The following is a 19,760-nucleotide window of genomic DNA, read 5'->3' on the forward strand; positions in this document are numbered from 1 at the left end:
CTCAAAGATGCCCCCAGTCACATGCTCCCAGGCCATTCTATAGGCACATATCCATTAACTCGGGGTAGCAGATCTGAAAACTGTCCTCATTTCAAACAGGCTACACTTACTGAAGAAATCTATGCAAGATCAACTAAGTAAACAACAGTGGAATCTGTATTACACACTCTTCTTTTTAGAGAAGAGCTCTGCATTTAATACTCACTTTTCTCATTCTCCTGCCTGCTGACAGCAAACAAATTAGCTGTCAGACTAATGTCCTATGTAAAAGGTTTACTGGCAGCTACATTTTTTAACATTATTCCTCTATTTATGCAACATAACCTTTGCTGGCTCCACGCTCCAGTTTTCCTCTCTCATGGTGCTGCTTTCCCATGCTTCTTATTGACCTTTCACCAGTTTGTCTCTGACTGGTCACCCCCTATTACCTCTTTGCTTTGGATCCACATCGCTCCTCTAAGTGGTTTATGTAGTGTTTTTGTTTCCCACCTCCTTTGTTAATACCTTAGGAGTGTCACTCATGCAACCTGACTTGCAGAATCCATATGTTAAGCAGTACATATGCCTGGACAAAGGATGAGTTTCCTCAGAAAGAAACTACTCTTTTGTAAATCCCAAACAATCAGTCTCCATTGAAGAAAATACAGAAACAAAAAAAAAAAAAAAACCAGAACATCTCAAACTTCAGAATAACTGTCTCTGTTATACAACATCAAATGTTGGATGTTTTCGGTTTAAGATAAAAACTCAACAGTGAATCCCACTGATTTGAAACAGGAAAAAAAAATGCATCAGCTCCAAATTTTAGAAAGGAACCAAGCTGAGGAAATGCAGGGGGGGAACAGAGCACTCTCAAAACCATGAGAAAACTGCAAGAAATCCAAAGCACTGACGGCAGTGATGTGGCAGACCAAACAGCAGCAAGACTAGGCAACCTTCTGATTTTCTAAGTATTTTTATAGCTCATGGTAAACCACAGTCAAACCCCTCTGTTAGCCATGACAGAACGAGTAGATAGAAATTAAGAGGAGAATGTTTTTCTTGAAGTTACCTGAGCCCCATGATACAGTGATCAGCTGGAGACAGTGCAAGCTGTATCTGCTACTTGAATGTCAAAGTAATCCTATACTATTTACCCACTATGGAAGGCAGGGACTGGCAGAGCCTGATGCCATAGTCATGGAAGTAACTCTTCACAGTTGGACTCAGATGTGGCAATATGAGAGAGCAAACATACTGTTTCCTCCTGTCGCTACACATAGCGTCCCTGACGGAGATTAGATCTTTCCCAATTATAATAATAAGCAAAACAGTAACAGTACATTTGTTTACCTGAAAAATCAGTTTTTATTTACATAAGGGAAAACCGAAGCAAGAACTCTCCCCCCAAAAATGCTTTATTAACAGGTAAATAACTTCACATTCTTCCAAATGTATCCTCAACTGAAATCACTGCAGAATCTTTCTCTCTGTGCACAGACACTGACACCCGGTATCGATACTTTCTCTTAGACCCAGATGTGCCTCCTACTTGTCCAATTATGGATGCAGAAAGTGTTTTCAAACTTTGAGAAGGCACTGAAGTTTCAGTTGGACATAGGGTGGGCACCATAGCTGCTTTGCACATGTACTATAAAGCAAAAAGCTACAGCTACGTAATAGAAACATCCTTTGATAGATGTTTAAAGCAGTGGGTCACTACTGCTGCCATGCAAGGCACACTGCTCAGTCTTAGCCACTACCCTACAGGATCAGCTTCCTCCCTCCGTCTGGATTGCTCCTCCCTTCACCCTGCCTCCTGTCCCCACACCCTTCTCTCTCCTCCCTTCCGAGGCTGCATGCACTGAGGTTACTGCTGTTAGCCAACTCCGAAGTTCACCCTGCTGCTTGACACTCGCCCTGCGTGGCTGCTGTTAATAGCTTTTTTCTGCACACCAGGCATTTCCCCCCAAATGGAGCTTGTGGAACAACTGCAGCTCAGAAATACAACCATTTTTTTCTTCTAGTTAGTAAGCCTGGAGAAAATGAAGCAGTGACACCACCACATTTCACCACCACATTTCCAAACTGCAAATATTTAGCATATATTCCACATCTAACAATTATCCTAAACCAATTACAGTTACTTCTGTGCGACTTCTTTTTGTTCCTCCTTTTGCTTTGCCACTATATATAGTGTGCATATATAAACACACATACAACCACATACAAATAGTCAGAGAAAGAAGTTTGCATATTTTAAGGCCTGAAGGGAAAACTAAATTCTTTTAGCAAGATCTCCAGCATAAACATCAACATCACTCCTAACTCCCTCAGCAGAACAAATTTTTCTGTCCCACTGTGTAAATGGGTTATATCAAGCCCTCCTAGGTTATAGGTAAGAAAATCCCTGAATGCAAAGTTTTAGCACCACACATGATAACTCAAGATATCTCCCATGTGCATGGAGATGAGTTATGATGTTGTAAGGAAAAGGAAGTGTATGGGGTTTTTATGTTTTTTTTTTTAGTGAAAGAGACTGTGGAGACTGTTCAGATGTTTTTAAACAGCAAAAGAGAAGGGATGTGGGAAAAAAGATGCACAAAGAATGGAAAATAATGCAAAAAATCCTACCGTGAAGCTGTTGTTGACATTCTTAGTGCTGGATTCTGCCACACTGGCATCTGTCAGATCCACTTCATCAAAAATAATGGACTGGGAAGAAAAAATTCAAAACCCCAGTGAATTATTGAAGCCAATGTATAAGCAGCAGACCCAAAGGGACAGGCCTCTCTGTCTGCCTAGCACACTCCACCACAGCCTTCTGTGATCAGAAGGAAAGGCCTAGCAGCAACAACATGAAGGGCTCAGGAGTCTAGTTCCATACACTGTGGCTCGCTCTTGCCTGTCTTCAGTGAACACAATGACTTCATTTTTATAAAGGGATTATTTAAAAAAAAAGTAATTGTAGGCTTTGTCCTTGTGAAAGGAGATTTATATCTAGTTAACTATCAATGTACTAACCCAGACACATGACAGCTCTGGTTTGATAAATTCTAGCCTTGCTTGTCTCCTCCATTTCCTCTTTTCATTCATATTTTCTCCCTTCTTTTTCAGCTTCTAATGATTCAGAGCCCATTCCCTACTAAAATGCTACAAGGGGGGAAAAAAATCTTGAAAAATGAGTATCACAGGTCCACATGATGCTTTACTTAAAAAACAAGGATTTCCAAGTGTGAGTCAAAACACAGGGATCTTCTAGTAGCTACAAAAAAACCCTGAAGGTGCTTACAGAGCACATGCTCTTTTCTCTACTGAGGGCTGCCTTCTCACAGACACCCATCTGCTTCCAAAGCTCCACCACTGACTTTCTTCCCTCAGACACATACGTATTGTCAACACCTTACCTTAGCAGTTTTTGCATAGTAGAGTGTTCGTCCTCGCAGCTTAAAGTATCGTCTCTTCCAGCGCTGGAAGGAGCTGGTTTGTTTCATCAGCATACCCTCCTTTATGATAGTCTACAAAATAAGGAAGGGAGAGGGATGAAGCATACATTTTACTTACAGGCATCTTTTATGCTCTCCCACTATGTACCCATAGGAAAAAAAAAAAAAAGACTCGAGTTTGAGATCAATAATCTTAGTGCCCTCTGCTGGAAGTGCTCAACAAATTCATTCACAGAAGCAAGCAAATTTAGCAAGATTAAACCATCACAATGAGGTGTTGTTTTATACTTCTCTCCAGTGCTATCACGATAGCAAAAATGAGAAATAACTAACGACTGAATGAACATTTCAAAGTCTATCAATGACTGGGGGAGTGTAACAGTTAAACTCACTGAGGTCAGATTTCAGTCACGGGTAATTATGCCTTTCATTTAATTGGCATTTGATTACAAGCACATACACACCACAGTCTATCTGTCCCTATCTCCAGTTCTGCCTTGTGAAATTATCAGCATCTACCTGGCACAGAGCTGGCAAGCTGCAGGCCCACAGGGTGAAGAGTGAAACAAGAGCAAAGAAGGAGCTACATCCAACTTCAGCATTTGGTATTCTTCAGATAGTCTTGGCCCTGCCTCAGTACTCTCTGGCTGGCTGCCATTTCCCAGGGCTGGAGTGCCAAAACTGTCTACGCACACTGTCTTTTTTTTTTTTTTTCCTTTAACTGCTTTATAACTAGATTGACATACCAGCATACATAGTCCCATATGCTCACTCACATACTATGCATACACAGAGGTATGTATTTAATCCACATGCACTTCATTCTACTTCGTCAAATACATTTGATTCCTTCACTGAGGACAGATTTTGAATACCAACAGCTACATGAAAGTAATCTCAAAAACTGCAGCTTGGAAGGACAAAAAGCAGAAAAGTCAGAGCTAAGGCTTTAGCCTCAAACTACTGATTGAAGGTATTGCCTAGAATCTGCAAACAGAGTTATGTCATGCCTCAGTACCACGAGAAATCTACTTCTCTCCCCGAGAAACAGCCCCCAGGAACTCATTTCTGGCTTAGAGAGCCCAATGTGATAAACATAGGTAAAACACAGGAAACAAGTGGTCTGACAATCTTGTAAGACAGGTTATTCTGTATCTTGATGCCAGGAAAATGACACAACTTTAACATACCAGAGGTCTCAGTGTACCTCGGGTTTGTAATAGAGTCAGGTCACCAATGAGTATCAATTAATTCACAGTGTTAAACGTACATCGACAGGCTACTACAGAACACAAAATAAATACTCTTACTGATCCACAGGGTTCAGTTCGTTTTAGAAATCCTTTCCAGGGCACTAAACTTGCTTTTAAAATGCTATATATATTTTTAATGTGGGTCTTTCCTTTTTGAAACAGCTGCAGATTTTAATACTTTCCACACACACTAGCCCTGGCCAAGCTCAAAGTTTCCTCAAAAAGCACTTGGAAAAAAATGCTGACTGTAAGAAGAAACATCCGTCTGACAATACATGCTTCTCTCTTGCTAGACTGAGCCATCCTCAAACTGGCCTGAGAGATCACAGGGCCTGGACCACCATGGTGATGCCTCTACTCACACATCAACTGGGAAAGAGTAGGGTCCTGCATAGCCCCAGAGCTGAAAGAGAGCTGCTGGCCATAGGAGCCACTACATACCTTCCTCTACTGCGCTGGGAAGAAGCGTGAGAGCTCCTCTATCTTCTCCAAAATAAACATCATCTACCTCAGAGCCTGGGACCTGGGCAACCCCGAGGCTAGGGAACCCCAAACTTCACTGTTTCCCAGTCTTATTTCACAAAGCCACCTGCACACTGGCAGAAATACCTGCCAGTGCTCAGACAAACACCAACTCAGCATGCCTGGTTCAACCAGGAATTGCCAAACTCCACAGTATTTCCAGCAGAATGAAAAGAGATCATGAAACTGTATGATCAAATACTAAGCTCGTATCAAAAAATGGCTGTCTCCCACATCCGCTCCCTACGGCTCTGAAGCGGTTGCTGAAAGACATCTTGGCACCCGTTTTCCACAAGTCACAGCAGGAACATAGCAGTAGGAAGACACTTTAAGAAGCCATAAGGCATCTGGGTGCGGCTTTAGGGTCCGGAAGTCAAACACACTACAACGATACCCAGAAACAACATGTTAAACTAACTTAGAGCTGGTGCTATGCAATGAATCTGAAACTCAGCCATGATCTTAATCTGAAGCATCAGCTATAAGAGAAAACGGAGTTCCAAGACTGACCCAAGAGCATCACTTGCTGAAACGACACTGAAGGCAAAGCCAGAGCTGAAGGCACGCATCTGGAACTGAGAAAGGTACATTCAGGCTCCTACTCTGCCACAGACTTTTTATGAGATCCCAATAAAGCAATTTTCGCTCTGCGTGTCTCCATCTCCCATCTGCCAAGTGGAACAAACAGCACTGCCCAACTCTGCGGCATCCTACTACAATATACATCTATGTCTGTAGTTACCTTAACCTCCAGCACTTGAGTATCAAAGACAAATGCGAAGTGTCTAAACTACCATGCAAAAGAAATCACACATTTCTGCAGTTCACTTTCTACAGGGAAGAAAATGGGAAAGTGGCAAGAGATTTTCCAGATTAAGACAGAAACATGGAGTGATCTTTTGCATTCCTTGGACAAAATTAACATATAATTAAAAAATAGAGACAGAGAAAGTAGCTACTGAACTCTGAAAAACCCTGAACTAAAGTCAGAGAGGAATTAAAAATCCTGGGGAAGACTCCCAGGATGCAAAACCCAAAGCTATCAAGTCGGCCAGGAGTCTGATCAAAAAATAGCAACTTGCAGGAGATTCCAGAGCTCTGTTGCTACGCCTATTCGCAGATCTGCTTCAACTGGGGTCAGCCAGAGCCCCACACCCCCCAAGCTCGGTCAGCGGCACTCTGGCCGCCCAAACTCTTGCCCAGCCCACCAGATCAGCAACTCACAGCAAAACAACGCCCCTGCTTTCCCTCAGCTCCCACAGCTCCCCAGTGCCACTCATCGGGCGGCTCCCCTCACCTCGGCAGGGCTCACTCACCTCTGCACAAGACGTGCACTCCTCCATTCCTCTTTTAAACAGAACCCTCTTTTTTGGGTTTTTTTGGTGTTGGTTTTTTGGTTTTTTTTTTTTTAACCAAAAGGCAACAATCCCAGAGGTCACCTTGCCCCTCCCTAAGTAGCAGTTTATGTAATTTGCCAGCCTCTATCTATAGAAAACCTCACAGCTACATAACTCAGACATGAAAGGCCAGTGAGAAGCGAGCTCTCGCATGCACGCGCTGCTCAGAGAAAACAAGCCTCTGGTTCAGAGCTGCCCATCTCTGCACGAGAGCGGCTGTTCTATTTATAGGCACACAGCTCAGTAAAGAGTTTGGTGGGTTTGGGCGGAAAGGGCTGGAGATAAGATCAAGATGACTTTATAAAATGATTCAGACATTGCTGCCTTTCTCCTCCTCTATTTTAATTTTACAGCCAAAGGACTTGCTACTTGCAGAGGAATGCTGCTGAAGGAAATTAACTGGGGAGAGGACCTGACAACAGAGTGTTATCAAATGAAATAAAAGGGGGGAGTCGAACAGTTATTTCTGCTCCCAAGCCTCTCTGTAGCTTTTTAAATTGAAGATCAGATTACTAGGCATGTAATTTATCAAGGCAAAAGTGAAATTACTTCTCTCATAACAAAAAAAGGAGAGTTAAATCTACTTTTATTGTCATATATTGGATGCTACGGGAAAAGCTACTGCCCTGAAACATCACGAGGTTTGATTATGTGCACCCTATCAAGGATAAATTTAAAAATTGTTTGTGATGGAACTATCCAAACTGCTTTCTATCCAGCTGAATTTCTCTCCAGCATGATGCCCTGTGGCATGGCACTCCATCGGCAGACAAAACTGTGAAAAAATTAAGTATCTTCTTGGATCAAGCCTAAAATGATGTGCTACTAGTTTCAACAGTGACCCCCTTTTATTATATTACATGGCAGTGTGAAAAAGGTTACTGAACAAACTGACAACTTAAAGCAACAGTGCACAAAGCAGAGAGTCTTAAGCATCTCTGCAAAGAACATGATTAGACAGCTGAAAGGCAGGGCCTAAGAAACTTCTAGCATTTCACTATTTATCTTTGGCCTTGAAGAAAAGCAACTTCCTGCAGAAGTTCACAGTGAGCAATACCAAGCCCTCTCCCCGATTCATCCCCTTTTAAAACTTGACATTTAGGAAGAGAAATAGTATGTTCTCAGATTTCTTCTGTCAAAAGGGGTGCAGCATTGAGGCCTAATCCTGAACTGACAAAATAAAAGTTTTGCCACTGACCTCAATGGGAATGGTTTCAAACAACTCAGAGGACTTAATTTAAGGACTTAAGACAGGGAGAGCCTTGTGCTTCACTGCTTCCCCTTCACACAGTCCCACCTCCTAAGAACAAGAAGCCAGATGATTAACAGTACTCATTCACAAAACCAGCAAGATACGGTCGTATTTTCTGCAACATTACTTTCTGAGGTGTCTCTGTAGCCAGTAACCCACATCAGGAGATCAGAGAGCCAGCCTACACAGATTAAATGCTTTCTATACTGATAACGTGAATGATTTTGTTAAAAAGTTAAGAATTATTACAACGGATTTCAGCTACTTTCAGATTGCATCCCTTGTTCTCCTGCACATAGTACTGCTCACTATGTGAAGCACAGAAGTAGCCCATCCTTTCCTGAAGCTTAAGCCTCTTGCCCCGTTTGGAACTCAGGCTCCTGATAGAACTGATTTCCTAATCTGGAAAACAAGACCCGATTAGCCAGACTGAAGGCAACTATCAACCGTACCCAGCTGTCAGGCTGGCAAGTCTCCTTTGGCACAGGGAAGCTCCAAATTGTGTTCGATATAGACCGAGGAAGAACAATGCAACCTATTTTACAGCTGAGATCATGACATATTCTTAGGGACAGTTATTCAGTGCAGCATATCCAAAACAAGAATTTTGCTTCACTGATAACTTCTTTCCAGTACAGAAAAAGAACTCTGTACAAGGTAAAAGCAAAATCATTCAAAACTATCTAAATAGCAACTAAAGAATCCCAAATACCAAAGTCCTCATCATCTGGTTTTCTCTGTTTTCCATGTGTCTTCAGAATGTAAAAACTTCAGGCCACAGACTGTTTTTATTTGTACCTACTATAAAACTTTGAGCAGGGTGCTGATGCCAAACAACAAATAACTGACTAAAGAAAGCATCAAATGCACAGAGAAGGAGAAAAAAAAAATAAAAAATGGAAAAGCATATGCGGAACTGACAGGCTACATTTATATATGCTTACTACGGAGTCTCACAGGCAGCTGATCCCCAGGGACCAAGCAACTTCATCTCATCACTAACTTTAGTTAACCTGTGGCAAAAAAGATCGAGTAGATCTGCAGTCACTTAAACGTGGCAAGATAGTCTTGCCACACTAGGGCAGGTACAAATCTGGAGTGCTGTACCTTACTGAGGGTAAAACAGTTTTAATAGGTGGTTCCATAAAAGCTCTTTGTGGTCATAAATATGGAACTAATAGTTATTTAGAAATCAAATGAAATACAGTGAATCCGACAAAAAAACTACAGGAATAAATCTAACTAACCCCATAGAATAAGACATGAAAGGTCAAAAGGCTAGGGGTTAACAAGCTAATCCGAGAGCAACATCCTTCCACCAGACAGTGGTCACACCCTGAAAATTAACTCCAGGAAGCTTGGAGGGGGGAAATCTGGATCAGTAAAGCAATTCTAAGTATGGGACACACAGACAGCTATACAGATCTACAGGAATTTATAGGTTGTGTAGTGTTGTTTAGGAATTCTACATTAAATGCACTTGGGGCTTGCAAAAGTGAAAACTGCATTAAGATCTCTTCCACTGGTATCAAAAGGACAAGACATGTGAACTCACTGCAATAAAAGGGCTCCAGAAGAAGGGGAAAAAGAAAAGAAAATCAGAGGTCAGCCGCAGGAATCAGATGTCAAAATAGAAGCTAGGGCTATGAGTCAACGATCCAGTAACAGAAGCCGAGCTCTCCACTGATGAAGGGGGTACTGTCTAGGCTTTTAGTGTACATTGTTTAATACCATTTTGTTTTAATAACCTATGCTTTATAAACTGGGAAGCACCCATATCAGGTTACAGCACAGACCTCTATACAACCACATGGAAGAGCCTGCAAAATCTCCCCTAACGACCATCCTCCCAGTCCTCCCTCTTTCCTAACCTCCAGCTCTGCACATACCCAGCGGGAGACTAGGGGCAAGCTCGACCGCCAGCTTGCAGTACAGCCTCTCTGCAGCTACTGAGACAAGCAGAATTCAGAGCAGCGTGCAGCGATCCGTCGCTAGTGCAGCTGAGATGTCACTGAAACAGGAAATGCAAGCTTATTCTCCAGATCAGCCGTGAAAAACAGGAGTTTGTATCAAACAAAGTACTGAAACAGCTTGAGTTAGAATCTGCCTTGACACACATAAACAAATGCTCAAACACTTAATTCTTCATTAGTTAATGCTGCAGCCAATAAACAAAGAACAGGTCTTTGAACCAGCTTCTTTCCAATATCACGTTCAGCTGCTACAATTGTGAATGATTCTCTTCTAAAAGGGACGAGTACTCATAGACCTGAAGTGAACAAATTAGCAAAGAAAAACAAATTTGAAAGCACGCAGAAGGGTTGCACATATATGGGAAAGGAAATACAACATACCAGCATATCATCACGCAGCTCCCGGGTAGAATGAGCTCAGTTAGAGAGCTCCAAGCAAAGTACTTAAAACAGATGAATACTCTGGTCAGCTACTTAGAATGAAAAACACACCAGTACACTCTGATTCAGGATGAGTTAGTAGCTGGACAACTCCTGGCATGCTAACTGCTTAAGCCCTCGGTATGCTTTCCATAGGCTCCAGGCATCCTTCCCAAACACATTTATCACAAGATGGGAACTGAGCACGAAGCTCAAGTCATCCCAGCAAACTCTAGCAGAGCTGGAAGATAAGGGCTCAAATCCATTCACAGAGATAGCCATAAAAGCAACAGTTTAAAAGCTACCTGAAAACTCTGAAATTGAATAAAATTTTAAAGGATACTAACACAACATGAACTTTATACAGTTAAGGACAAACATGAAAAATACACTGTTATTTTTTCTACCATCTTACATTACACATACACAACTACGTTTTCCCCATACACAAAAAATGTCGAAACACATTAACTGCTGTGAAACCTTCATCTCTGAGACATGCCTGTCTCACAGCTACACACCAGCACCACGGAATTCCCTGTATTAACTCCGAAGCACATGGCTCTGCTGCTGAAACACAGCTTTCCACGTGGAACCCTTTAATGCTGCAGCCTGTACCACTAGAGTTTAACACTCTTACTGAGAGAGAGCCAAGTTATTACCAAAAAGCACCGTTGCTCATCTCAGCCCACCCATCCTCTTCTCCTGCAGGTAGAACAAGTCAGGCACTTACCATAGCAGCACGTCAGGGCCATTTGACACGAGAGTATCAGGCTGGGAAGGCGCCATCGGTGCTATTACAATAGCGAACATAAGGGAAAGCACATCCAGAGTACAGCTGCGGATCTCATCCTCGCAATCATAACCACCCCATCCTTCCCATCCTGCTAAATGTCATGGAGATCTTGGCCAAGTAGGAAGGAAAAACCAGCAGAAAGTACCGGTATGAGGACTTCGGGACATGGGAGAGTGACAGTTATACCTTGAGGAAGAAAACTGAATCCTTTGCCCTTGTGTTGAGGAGGCTGAGAGAACGAAAGCTTCCTCCCACCATGTCTGGATTCCCATCAACTCTGCTACTGAATTCTGCAAGGAGCCTTATTTGGTAGTGGCTGGCAGATGCAGGGCCAAATCCTGATCCTTTTACTCCAAACTGGTAGTCCAATGGGATTACACTGTTGAGAGCAGAAAGCAGCTTTTGGCCTTCAGCCATTTAATTAATGCTTAAGGTACCTTAGAATTTATTTTTATCTCATCTGTAACAACTGTCGTTATCAGATTTTCCATATTTATGTATTAAACAACCTATGCTTTTAAGTTTTTTTTTCCTCATCCATTTAACACAGTTTTTAAAGGATACTCCAAAGTTTTTAATTTGTTTTTCCATTTTCCCTGTTTTAATGTCCTGCAAATACCTTTGACCATGCCAAGACATCTTGATCAGCACCAGCAACAACAAGGAAGATTAGCACAGCCCTGGGAACACCGTTTTGTTAACTTTCAGCTAAACAGAACAGAAAGGGCTGGTGTGAGTTCCCGGAACACTGATTTATAATAAAACCTCAGCAACAGATCTACACGTTTGAAAACAGTGCTCTGACCTGCCTCGTCAGAGGCCGGTTTGAAAAGCAGGCAACACGCACGCCCACCCTATTTTATCAGTCACACTTCTGTCTTTCAAAAACCAGTGAAAGCGGCTGCGCCATGGGTCAAGACATGACCCTGGAGCTTGCAACACAATGCCTCGGTTCCCAGCTCCCCTGGGGATGCCCTGTGGGCTTTTGTGCGTTTGAGACAATGAAAGTATGAAGAAGTATGTATAAAGAAGTATGTATCTCAATTCCACATAGAGGAAATTGAGGTGGTATCACCTCTCCCCGCTAAAATATTATATGGCTAAACTTATGAAAACTTGCAAGAGTCAAATACAATGTACTTGATGCAAACATAATGTAATCAAGACAGCGTTTCCTTTTTCAAAAAAAGCAAACCACAACATCAAAATAGGTATCAGATGTAAAACTCTGCAACTTAGCAATGAGACTGTGAGGAAATAAAAAGATTTCCTCTGAACCCAAATGAAGCAATCACGTACTAACCAGTTACTTAACTCTGCAGTGGCAATCTCTTAGCCAGACAAGCCACCTTTTTCCCCGCTCTGGAGGCGAAGAGGGCAGCAGGCTCTGGACCTCCTCCTCTGTGTAACTGCTCTCCTGCCCACGTGCGGCCCGGGGACTGCGGACAGCAAGCACCAGGCCCCATGGAAGCACTGGACTGAAGCACTGCTGAACCCGGCACGCGCAGCAGGCTCACTGCTCTCCGGAGTGCTTTATGGAAAGCGTGCGGGAAGGGACCGTGAAAGATGGCAGCTGGTGGGGATCACTGATGCTGCCTCAGCTATGGGCCTGCCCGAACTGTCCCCAGGTAACTGTCCTGCGGGGCTGCAGAACCAAACAGAAGCATCTTCTCTAAGAGACATATAAATTCTTTGTGAAACAAGAAGCGATAACCACATAGTGGGGGAAAAGCAGGGAACAAATGGTTTAAGCGGAGAGTTAATAAAAATTCCTTTAAATAACGGTTTGCGCATTTGAAACCCTGAAAAAACATATTCCAAGAAGAAGGTGCTTTTCACTTGGACAGTATTTTGCCCTGAAATGTCCAATGCTGCTCTTCAGCTTTAGAACAAATTGGGAATACAAAAACCTCTCTTTATCTCACTTCTCCTTTTTCTTAAGTATGTAGGTATATCGGCTATTTTAGAAAGAATCACATTGGATTTGTCATTAAAGAATGCAAAGTTATGCAGTGTCTTACATGGTATACTGGATTTTCTAATCAAGTAATCTGGAGATAAACATTTTACAGTTTTCATTCATAATCCAATACTTCTCCAAAGTAAAATATCAATGATTTTTTTGCAACAACAGGTTTTGGGTAGGGAGAAATACTCTAAATATTTTCCTGTTTTATTTTAAAAAAGAAAAAAACCCTTTAATACCCATTTTATTTGACTAATTTTATCTGAGAGAACAATTACTAGCCTAGCAATGTACTTTTTAGTAATGTGGTCTAAGTAAATCGATGTTCTCAAAACATTCAAAAGTTTAATGTTAGCTCTTTAGTTCCTGGAACCTGAACTATAGTTAGAAGGAATGAGAAAAGCTACAAGTGTGTGTGGTTTTGTGCTTTGTTTTGTTTTGTTTTTTAAAAAAAAGGAAGTAACAGCTGTTGCTTTCACATAGCATCCAAAACTCTCCAGCAGCGAAGAAAACTTACAGTACACCAGTGGTAACAGTGCTGGGAGGCTTCCCAAGTTTTGTCAGAACAGATGAGTCTGAAGAGCACGCAAAACATAATCCAGATTGAGTTAAGGGACAGAAACATTCGTACAGCCATGTTAACGTGGCCTAAAATCCTACCTTTTTCCTCAGTGCTCAGAAAAGGAAATACTCTGTTTGTGGTGTTAATCCAAGAAAATTCATGTCCTTAAAACCTGTGCTCAAGATGTTCACTTTCAATTCAATCACAAGAACTTCTTTTCTGCAACAATTACCTCTCTTTTTAAGTGAAGAGTTCCCAGTTTCTACCTGGACTAAAGCATGAGCCACTACAGTTTACAACATGTGAAGTTCCTAAAATGTCCTCTTTTAGACACCCTGTGAGAAGGTAGCATGAGAAAACCAGAGACATTTTAAGACATTTTAGTGGAAGGTACCACAGATAGAACGCGAATTAAGCTGAATACCTGAAAATTCCCTCTTCATTTGTTCCATATTTCTTTTACATTGTCTCTTTGCTGAAATTAATTGCTTCTCATCATAATACTTCTTCTAATACTTGTATCCAATTAATAAACTTCTCCACTTCCTCACTCTCATCTCATCTCAGAAAGCCTTAAAGCATTTGCCCTCCAGAAATAAAAATAACATTTCTTTACCTATAAAAAGGACGTTTTATCTATTAGGCAATACAAGAAGAAACAAAATGAGCTTTCTTCAGTTGCTCACACTGCATACACCATATGTTTTAGAACTCAGTTTAGTCTGCTCTGGAAACCTGCACAAAAACGAGGAGAAACATTTTGTTTCCTCCTGTTTTTTCTTGGCTGTATGCTTCAGGGTGGCTCCTAGACCTCAAAGCTACTAATCAGAAAGAGAATCAGAACCTCCCATAGTGTGAAAAGTTATCTATACCACAGACTGCTACACAGCACAGAAATCGGAAACTTGCTAGTTCAGATACTGAACAAAGTCTGTCCACCACAGCAAAAAGCTTAGTACCAGTTAATTTATCCTGACTTTCATAGTATAAATTAATCTGACATATCTCTGCTACTGGAGTTAGACAGCTTCCAATATCCCAGAAAGTTCGGGGAGTTGCTCGCTCTGTTTGCAACTCTGTTGAAATATATACTGCAAACTTGTCTAAAAAGGTTCAAGGCAATGATAAATGGTTATAAAAACTAAAATATTACGGAGAAATTTCTCATAAAAGTAAACAGAATTTAGACTGGATTAATCTAAACAAGAAGTCCTCATGATGCCATTCAAGGACGTTGCTGAAATCCTGTCTGGTAAACAAACTGAAATCTCAACATACCAAAGCTGGCACATTGGAAATCACACCTAACTGGTGAATGAAATGAGAAGATGGATTATTCATCACTCTCCTGCCTTCTGAGGTTTGTAATGAAAGGTCAAGTGCAAAGCAAGAAGTGCACTTTACTGTCAGAGCCCATAAAAGGTGCAGTACTCCTGTTTCACTCCCTTATCTCCCAGGACCACTTTTTATGTTACTGTGTCCTCACCCATGCCAGGTGACAACTGAGGTGCCATTACCACTTCTGCTGATTCCAGCTGAGTCCTCAACACCATTTAGAGGGTGGCAGCGATGCTCCTGCTGTTGCCTCTTCTCACACACATCATCCCTCTATTTCATCTTTTTCCTAATTCCCACCCTTTCAAAAATACTTGGTTGACCAACAGTTTCTCTTGCTGCACTAATGCCAGCCTGAGACCAGGAGAGGGGCTAAAAGCAGTGAACTGTGAAGCCTGATGCTGGTACAAGTCTGACGGGTCTCAAAATGGCTGATCAAGCACTCTGCAGCCTCTGCTTCTTTGCCAGCTGAGACAACAGCAGTTACACTACCAGCTACACCTGATCCTATTAAGTTTCTTCTTTCCCCAGAATAATAATCATTAGGAGCGTACTAAATGTACTTCTCTTATACCTTCTTCTCTTCCTAGCTAAAAGCAAGTACATTAAAACATAGCACTTCACTTTCCACACACTTAGCTTTCCACTCTTCCTTCCCCTGCCCTGTATCTTCACATGGGACAGATTTTTCAGCTAAACAGATGTTAGCTATGATTTGCCTTCAGACACTGCGTATTACAGTCATAGTACCTATACATCCAAACAATTCTATTTGTCCCACAGTATTACCACACCAACATATTTTAGTCAAATGCACTTGGCAACCTGTGGGCTCAGAAACAAGCTCACTGTAGCTTTATGGTCTTGTAAGCAAGCAGCTTTATTTTACACCAATTCCTGGGAAAACAGATGACAGGACCAGAGGAAGGAAAACAGTACCTTCAAAGTGTTTCTGACTGTAACTAACAAGTAAATTCTGAGGAACTCCATGGCTACAGCAGACTTTGCACCCAAGCTACGGTAACAGTAAGCTTCCATGCTGATTTAGCTGTACTTACAGGCATGGTCTTGAGCTAACTACAGCAAGAGATGTGGTTAGAAGAGATTTATATCCTCGGGGCACAGTGAAAGTCTGCCTGCATCTTACTGTCACTCTGAGGGACCTGTCCAACAGCTTCTACAGCTGACAGCAGTCTGTGCTCTGTTATTCAGTAGACAAATTCAGAATTCGGTCTGCCTTTACAGAGGAAGCAAGCTCCTCAAAGTCTCATCAGAACTAAGATTACTCACAAAGTTGTCTTTGCTCCTTGCCCACAGGGCAAGGAAAAAGCATACATGCAGCAGCGTACAGAAAAGATGATGACAAAACTAAGAGACATCAATCAGCAACAGAGCGAATCAATCCTTGATATCATAATACCTGGACTTACTTGGACAATTCAACACTGAAGGTCTTCTGCAGATTAATACACAGGAGGCTTAATAGTGGTAGACAGTATCTGTTTATAATCCTCATTCTTAACGTGTTTATGTTCGCGTAGTACAAGTGGCTGGTTTAGGCTTTTCCCAGCCATGCTGACGCAGGAAGTGATGTCAAACACGGCAAATGATTAAGTAGAGACATGGGGATGTGTTCTGCTATATTCAAACAAAAGTAAAATCCATTGCATATTTTTACCTTAGCATCTCTAACATCTTGCTGTGAGCAGGAGTTCTCACTCTAGCCCCGAGAAAGTCATTATCCTTGCTCTCATCACAGACACCACCATTTAGATATTAAAGTCAGACTACAACATCCTTCCTCCCTTCTCACATGGGACCTCTGCCACAAGTGGTATTAAGAAATCACAAGGTTCATCCAATCTCCTGCAAGACAACTTTCTGACATTCAACACCCTGTGTGCAAGAAAAGATCTCAAAAAGACTTTTTTTCACAGCAGATTAACAGACTGGATCAGGTCACCTGGTGCTACAGCACGGCTGAGATCTGCTTGATACACTGAACACGAACCCATTTTGAGGGCTTTACCATTTCCTGTGGTGGCCGAAAGAACCATCTCACTCGCAGCCCAGACCCTCAGCGCCTTAACTCACGGAGTGACAGTGTCAGCAGCACTTTGCAGAGGAAGCAGCCCTGCCACGCATAATGATGTGAGCCCTCACGTATGACTGTACTTTGTCATGGGGGTTTTCAGAACTGGGACCAACGTAGCAAAACAATGACGAACAGCAGAATGATGACACATTATGTGTTTGAAAGCAGGGCAAACTAGCCAGCAGAAAAAATAGGAATATGCTTCAGACACTGCATCATGCAGAGACATTTACTCTCCTTCACTACAAATACAAGATAAGCGACACCAAGCTAGCAGGATCAGCACTGAGCAAGCCTTCTGCATCCACACAGCAGCAACTGTGCTGGCCCATGCTTCAGAGACAACAGGAAGGTGGTGGCAGAAGAATAACTAACCCGGTATTTCTGAGCAGAAACATATCACACAACTATCCCAGAGTTATATGGGACTTTAATGGCTACAAAGAAAAATCATGCAGCTATAGTAAAAATAGTACAGAAGAGGGCAACTCCCTATGGGTGGTTCCTAGCCTAAGGCTGAAGGAAATCTTTGCATCTTCACTTACAGTAACAATACAGAGGAACTACAGCTGTAGTTGTAGTTGCAGAATACTGCTACTGCCCCTAAAAATGGCGTTACTGTTCCAGAACGAGCCACAGAGGGGTAAAATCTGACTGGGCCAAGGGAATCAGGGTAGAAAAGACTGTTCCCTGATCAGGGAGGCAAAGAAGGGCAGAAAAAGCTGGGAACAAAGACCAGCTAGCCATAAGATCACTGTTTGACAAGACAGGAGGCTAAACAGTGCTATAAGGCTACAGAAAGGAAAAATAGCACAGTACAAGATGGGGAAAACTGGGATGCAACTATGAAAAGGATGGGAAGATGTTGAGGGAGGCACACACTGGCTGCAGGGGGTAACAGTGAGGGCTGCACCTTTCAGGGCACAGAGCTCTGAATATGAAACAGTGTCTTGCAGCATGTCCAACTGGGCCACGGAAGGGGGGTTAGGAAAATGATAATGGGGAAGGGCACAGTGTGACAGGGCTGTGCAAGGGCCCTCCAGGAAGGCATAGGGAGGTGAGGGGGGACCCCCTGGCAACTCTGGTACAGGGCAAAAAGAGGAGATGCAGATTCAGGGGGTGGGGAGGGACAGGATGTCCTTGGGGGTCAACTATCAGACAGTGGGGGGCAAGAGCTCAAATGGGACTTCCATGGCTCCAAGAAAATATTACAGCGGGAGAGTGCAAGGAAGGAAAGGGGTAAGCCAAGGTCCTGCTGAGCCTGAGCATGCTGATCACCATTAGAAGTCCCCTGGCAGGTCTGAACCTGGGCACTGGGATGAAGGTGCAAGAAACTGGGCTACTGGGGAGGGTGAACTGGGGAGGTTCCTATGTGGCTTCAGGGAGCGGGTTCGGGGATGGTACCCACTGGGTGGTTGGGGGCAATTCGAGGACCCCCTAGGGGCAATGAAGAGGTCGCTGGCAGACCCTGAAGGGCATTTAGGGCACAGCTGTTGACAGGCGCCTGGGAAACAGTTTGTTACGGGGATCCCTGAAGAGTGTTTAGGGGTTTGCAAGTCCGTGAAAAGCTGCTGGAAGGGTGTTGTTAGCAGCTCCCTGAGGGGCGGTTGGGAAGGGGCAGCGCGTAAATGGCCGAGTCCCTGAGGGGCGGCTGAGGGGGGGGCGCCGCCAGCAAGTCCCTGAGGGGCGAGTTTGGTGAATCACCGGCAGGTCACGGGGAGGCGGTTGGGGATCACCGGCAAGTCCCTGAGGGGCGTTTGGAGGGTCGCCGGCAGGTCCCTGAGGGGCAGTGGGGGGGCAGAGTCGCCAACAACTCCCTGAGGACCGGGGGTTTGTGTGTGGGGGAAGCGCCATCAGCTCCCTCAGGAGGTGGGGGGGGAGGGGGGGGGGGGCGGAAATCTTTGGCAACTCCCCGAGGGGCGGGCTGGGGTCGCCGGCGGGCGCTCCCCGCGGCGGCGGCGGCGCAGGCCGTGCCGGGCAGGAGGGGGGAGGCGGCGGCGCTGAGGGAGACGCGGAGGCAGAGCCGGCCGCGGCGCCGCCGGAGCCCGAGGCCCTGCCCGCGGCCCCCGCCCCGCCGCACGCACCTTCTGCCGGATTTGCCCGGACGTAGAGACTTTACGGATGAGTTTCTGCGGGGAGCCCGGCTCCTGCTCCGGCTCGCTGTCCGACGATTCTTCCGCCGCGGCGCTGGCGGCGGCGCCCGCCCCGGCCTGGGGCTGCGCGGCTCCCGCCGCCGCCGCCGCCGCTGCCGCCGCCATGCTGCACGGTGCGGGGCGGCGCGGCCGGCGCCCCCTCCCGCCGCCCGCCGCGCGCTGCAGCCGCCCGCCGCGGCGCCCCCTGGCGGCGGCCGCGCCCCAGGGCGCAGGGCCGGAGGCGGGACGGGCCCCTCCACCCCCCCCCGCCCCCCGGGCGCCCACCCGAGCACCCCACGACCCGCTGCCGGGCAAAAACTGTCCCACTAGATTTACTAAAACACAGTGGGTAAAATCCTCCCCTGCCTAGGCAAAACCTGCGGTACCGACCTCCTGCACAAAAAAAGGTACTTACACCCGCTCCATCTTACAGGGGCTTGACAAAGCCTGGTCCTGCTGCCAACCACCACTTTATTTTTCACGACGGAAAGGCTCTTGCCCGACTCCTCACCCCCCCCCACTCCTCATGGGCGCTGTTAGCATGAGGCAACTCGGCCCTGATGCCCTTGTTTCTCTAACACCCCAGTAACAACAGCTGCGGGACAGTACGGAGCTGGGATTTCACGAAGAGG

General features: G+C 44.4%; 1 protein-coding gene across 2 annotated transcripts in view; it reads right to left on the reverse strand.

Moving 5' to 3' along the window:
• DGKD (diacylglycerol kinase delta) overlaps window positions 1-19,244 on the reverse strand; it is a 61,274-nt gene extending 42,030 nt beyond the window's left edge. The window contains exons 1-3 of one of the 2 annotated variants that reach the window (XM_032990584.2): window positions 19,081-19,244; window positions 3,387-3,497; window positions 2,614-2,694 (exon numbers count right to left, since the gene is read on the reverse strand). In XM_032990584.2, the coding sequence (XP_032846475.1) occupies window positions 2,614-2,694; window positions 3,387-3,479 (174 nt within the window). In that variant the 5' untranslated portion in view covers window positions 3,480-3,497; window positions 19,081-19,244. Of the gene's footprint in view, window positions 1-2,613; window positions 2,695-3,386; window positions 3,498-11,224; window positions 11,246-19,080 lie in introns of those variants that run through there. The other variant, XM_032990581.2, reaches the window with a different exon arrangement.
• Window positions 19,245-19,760: the final 516 nt, after the last annotated feature.

Source organism: Tyto alba, unplaced genomic scaffold (genome assembly GCF_018691265.1).
Source record: "Tyto alba isolate M040663 unplaced genomic scaffold, T.alba_DEE_v4.0 Super-Scaffold_10, whole genome shotgun sequence".
Taxonomy (NCBI): Eukaryota; Metazoa; Chordata; class Aves; order Strigiformes; family Tytonidae; genus Tyto; species Tyto alba.